At 38.0% G+C, this 5,287-nt stretch overlaps 1 protein-coding gene across 4 annotated transcripts; it reads right to left on the bottom strand.

Annotated features, from left to right (window-relative positions):
- LOC126791927 (probable methyltransferase PMT3) lies at positions 1 to 5,287 on the bottom strand. 4 transcript variants are annotated; one of them, XM_050518427.1, is made up of 9 exons: positions 5,027 to 5,287; positions 4,081 to 4,123; positions 3,575 to 4,007; positions 3,284 to 3,448; positions 2,986 to 3,168; positions 1,838 to 2,432; positions 1,389 to 1,501; positions 1,046 to 1,266; positions 1 to 660 (listed from the first exon to the last, which is right to left on the bottom strand). In XM_050518427.1, exons 3-9 carry the CDS (start codon positions 3,845 to 3,847, stop codon positions 339 to 341), a joined length of 1,872 nt encoding a protein of 623 aa, XP_050374384.1. In that variant the 5' UTR covers positions 3,848 to 4,007; positions 4,081 to 4,123; positions 5,027 to 5,287; the 3' UTR covers positions 1 to 338. The 4 variants fall into 4 exon arrangements, with proteins under 4 accessions (XP_050374384.1, XP_050374383.1, XP_050374382.1 ...); XM_050518426.1 differs by lacking the exon at positions 4,081 to 4,123 and having other exon boundaries at positions 3,575 to 4,043; XM_050518425.1 differs by lacking the exon at positions 4,081 to 4,123.

Below are 5,287 nucleotides of genomic sequence, written 5' to 3'. Positions count from 1 at the left end.
TATGAGCAAACAAATTGATAAATATATGTACTTCAGCAGTCCAGCAGTACATCTTCTATGAATTAATAGTGAAGAGCAAAGTAGGCTAAGTAGCTTACACATACAGGGGGTGAGGTGGAAGAGCAGACTATAGATGCAGTTACTTCAATGCTTTAATGAGTAAATTGATATAACAAAAGAAAATCAAGGACATAGAAACCAATGAATAGAAAGAAAAAGCATGTAATCACTTGATTGCTACAAAATTTACTGTTACCAGATCAATGCTCCAGGACATGCTTCTACTCCCTTGAGGCAGCAGATAAATAATGATATATAGGGACTGAAGAGGCATTTTCCTATTCCAAGTCCCTGAGGCTGTTACTTGTTAGCCATATTTTCTTTTGGATTATAAGTACAACATCGTCTCCGTCCTGGTCGGAATCTGAACTGGAGTCTGTTTGTGCCACTACTTCCCAGTGCAATGCCGGTAGATATTTCTTAACAAAATCAACCACCGACAGTTTATCGCGGATAATTGCAAATCCAGTTGGCCTGAGTATGCGATCCATCTCAAGCAACAGATCAACACCACTGCATTCTTTCTTTTCTAAGTCTGAGAAGACGGTCCAAGCATGGAGTAAATCATAAGTCCGAGGGTATGTGGAATAGGCTTCACACCTGTCACAGTAGAGACCCAGTGAATCACAATACAATTAATCTGAATGTCCATTAATCCTACAATCTTGAAGCCATGATGTTGAACAAAAGCATAGATGATAGCAATGAACTGTCCAATGGATTTACATGAATTACAGACATTGTTGGCCAAATCTACCACGTTACAGTTATTTCTCTAAATGGATTCAAGAATAAATATAAGTTTATGCAGCCCGACTGCTGAATATATACTTGGGAAATGAAACTTCTACACATTACTCACTTTCCCTGTGAGAAAGATTGATAGATTCTTAAAAAAAAAGACCGGACCAAACTATAAATATAATGTCAAGTTACTTATTTCACAAAAAAAAGACATGCTTTACGTGTCACTCAAGTAACTTACCAGCTGTGAATACTGCCTATAAGGCCTCTATCAAATATCAGCTTCAGAGTGTTTGGTCCATCTTCAGGCACAACATTCATCACCCAAACATCCTTGTCCTTCAGAGCAGCTGCAAATGATCCCATGTGTGCTTTCATATCCATCACATTCCGCAGAGTGTTTGGTTCAATCTTCGGACTCAAGAGATTCCAATAATTCTCAACTCTATGCCGCCAAAGTTCCTGCAAATAAAAGCAATACCAGAACAATGATTTCAGTTAATATGTTACTGAAAGACCCATTAAAAGCAAAGATAGGCAAATAACAATTTGAAACATGCAAGTACATGCTGCCACTTTATTACCATATCCTTTTCAAACATGTCATGTGAATAGCCGAAATCAGCAAGTCGAGGTGGAGGAGTTGTCAATCTAGCTGGCCAGGGAGCTAATCCACTCCCTTTTTCTTTATGGTCATCTGATTATGCCAAACAAAGATTAGTTAGCAGAGTAATTCATTGCCAGGATATAATTACTCAAATGAGGCATTGCTATGAATTTTGAATATTTTCTATAAATAGTTGACAACCGAGTAATGACTTAATGGCAGCAACCACAACCTGAAAATATCTTGACAGTGTCCACCTTAAGAAAAAGAATGTAGCCTTCGAAGGTGGCCGGAACAATCAATCTAATATTCCAAAATCTCCTTAAATTGGCTAATAATAGTGTTTTATCACTTTATGAAATAATACCAGTTCATTTCAAATGATAGCGTAATAAGATAAAAATCACAAGAGAAGGAATCACTTACGGTCAGAGTAGGGTGAGATGCAAGCTTCCATCGGCATACCCCAGATTGCATCTGGATCATCATCAGATCGACAGAGATGAGGTTGAGTGCCAGGTTCTCTTTCCATATAACAGTCATTTGTTAGTGGTTTTTGCCAAATGACAGTTTGGTTCCTCTTTGCAGCTATTCTCCAACACATGCGTTCCACAAGGGCACTCATCTCCTTCCATATTTTGAGATCTTCCTCATCCTGTGCATATGCTTCTGGAGATGAGTACGCAAAGTAGCCTCCGGGCCTGAGCAACCTATCTAGCTCAAGAAGAAGGATCCCATCTCTTTGGAGCCAATCGATTCTACAACGAGAACAGTGAGCAAGTTCAAAAGATCTGCTTGGGTAAGGAAGCCTTTTGGTCCCCATAATACCAAGATATGCTGGAATTCCTCTTTCCAAAGCAAATTGGATTTGATTTTGATGCACATCATTGGGTGCTAAGGACATTGTTAATATATCAGATGATAGAAGATAGCCTCCAAAACTTGCAACTCCACAACCAACGTCAAAAACTGTACGTAACCTGCCCTCATTGTTTAGATTGTTGTTTGTAAAGTTGAGCATCTGCCAAATGCAGACAACATTTAGATTGCTTCATTTATGCAACAAATATGTGATGCATGTAAAGTACTTGTATTCCCAAAACAGAGATACAAGAGTCCTTGTCTTTGAAATGATTTATGTGATGAGTGCAGATTGCAGAATAAGCCTATAAAATACGACCCAAAATACAATTCTTTGAAGACAATGTCATTTAAGGATAAGTAATGCAGAATACAGTTATTGTTTATGCTTTGATACTTCACGCTCAGTGTAGAATAAAATAGGTGTTTTACTTGTCTATTTATTTTTCAGAGCAATGGTATTTTACTTGTCTAACATATGGAGAAACACTTGATGAATAAACAGCTCAATTTCTTGGTTAACCCCCGTGCTATGCTGGCTGCCACCTTAGTATATCACTACCCCATTCCCAACTCTTCTGTATATTCTCTCTGAAACACTAATACCCTCTCGAAGTTTCTATTATCTTCTAAATTCCTTCAAAGCTAGATTCTATCAATTGGTGATATACAGCCCTGTTTGAAAAAAAAAAACTCTGAGGAAGCAATCTTACATTTGCAATTGAAGCAATATACTTATCAGCTCCATAGTGAAAATGTGTGCCTCCCCCAGGAAAATTAATCTTGTCACCTTTTTCAACCATCCAATTCTGGTCGGATTTCTCATGTGCAAGGTGAGTATGAGGTATATTTGCTTTCCAAACTTCATCTCTGCTCTGGGGCCATTTGATTGGGACCTGAAAAATTAAGATAATACAAGGAATGTTTACTTCAGTATATCAACTTGTAAATAAGAGATAATTCAACAACAAGACATTTACACAAGTTTTACTACCCAGATTTAGCACATACCTTATACCCTATCGGAGGAGGAATCATGCAATTGTACCGCCTTTCTGGAGGAGGACAATGCCTCTCATAGTGCTCCATCAAAGACAGGTCCAACTTCAGTCTCATTTGGTATATGAGATGTCTGTCTAAGCAAGGGATGAGTTCCGAATGGCGATCATCACAAACCTAAGAAAATGAATGAACAAGTTTTAGAGAGATACCTTCAAGTACATTTCTATTTTTTTTTACAATAAGGGGGGGGGGGGGATTGGAGGAAGGTGCTGGAATCCAAGTTAAGCAATATAGACTCACCGGGAAGCTTTTTACTGTGACATCATCATCTCCGTCTTCCTGTCCATACCTTGTTGAAGAGTCATCTTTGCCATCAGTGTCATCATCCCCAGCCAAATAAGATGAACCAAGCTTTCGCAAAGATCTACCATATTCTAGAGCTGACGTACCATGACTATGAGAGCCAAAGATTGAACCATAATATGCGTAGAGAAAAACAAGAAAGATTGCCAAAACACACAGAATCGTAATTGTGTGCTTCTTCTGGGCTGGATCAGATCTTCCCCTCATCATTGATGCAGTCTTCAAGCACTTCAAACGATACTATATGAAATACTTAAAGATTGCAATACATATCTCTTCTCACTACAAATATCTCCAATCAAAGTCACTATTGCAAATGCCTAGCACTGCCTCCCCAAAGCTCTGATATGAAGAGAACGCTACAAATTCCCTTGTAGATTAATCAGGTTAGATACCAGTGAACAACCTGCGAAGGTAATACAAAAGAACACCATCAAACTCACAATTAACAAACGAGCACAATATCAGGTGTCCCCGTGGCCTTTCCTTTAAAAAGCAGACCTCAGAGTAAAAGCACAAAGATGGGTGCAGTGCATTGATGTACCAATTAAGGTCAATCAAAAGTAAATTTCTGCTCATTCTTGAGAATCAAAACGGTCGGAATCCGAATAATATTTCGAGCAGTCAAGTAACTATATCAAATATGAAGTAAACAATAAGAGCATATGCATATAAAATTTGGATCCTACCAATCGACCACTAAGATACCTATCCCTAGTCCCGACCAATTATTCAAAAAGGCAAAGACATCATTGAGATAATAAGATCCAACATTGATACAAGAAAAATATAAGTTTCTTAGTCAACTACTCTATTAAACAAGAACATTGTACAGTGAAACTGAATCGAATCAAAATGAGAAATAGAATCAAATTAAAAAGCAAATTTTCCTCATAATATTTCAAATATCCAATCAAAATCCACCTGCTGCCACTCAAACACCATTCTATCTACTAAATCAGCAACCAAGCAATGAAAGTGATTGATCCAAATGAGAAATGGAATCAAATTACAAATGGGAATGAATGTTCATACACTTGAACTCAAATGGAAACAGTGACAGCTCTGCAACCCAGAAAGTAATGTTGAGTTCACAGATCTAAATCAAAGACCCAGTTAGCAAGATCAGATCTTTATCGCACAACACAAAACAAACCAACAAGAACCACTAACTCATTCATCACACAAAAACAAAGTATCAAACTTTAAATTCACTAAAGCATCGAACCCTTTAAAAACAAAGTAGCAAACTTTGAACTAACTAAACTACAAAAAAAAAAAAAAACCAAAGCATCAAATCCATCAAATGAATCAAACCCAGAATGCAAGTATTGTCAGATCCAGCAAAAGTTGAAAACTTTGAGCAAAACAAGTAGAGTAGGAGCTTACTGATGAAGTTGTGGATCAAATAAGGAGGTGGGTACGTGAGTGGACCATAAAAGAGCGCAGCTTTTTATGGGCGAGAGGATCCAAGTGAGGCTATATGCTATATGGTTACTACTATAAAAGGAAAGGGAAGGACCCAAAGAGATAGGCAGGCAGATAGAGAGGGGGTCAGATCTCAGACTCAGTGTGTTGCTAAATTTGATGCGAGTCTGAAGAGTCTTATGTCTTCATTGGTGTCTTATGTGAAAGGAGAGGGGGGGAGGT

The sequence above is a fragment of the Argentina anserina genome, chromosome 4 (assembly GCF_933775445.1).
Source record: "Argentina anserina chromosome 4, drPotAnse1.1, whole genome shotgun sequence".
NCBI classification, from domain to species: Eukaryota; Viridiplantae; Streptophyta; class Magnoliopsida; order Rosales; family Rosaceae; genus Argentina; species Argentina anserina.
This window is presented reverse-complemented; position numbering and strand designations above follow the sequence as displayed.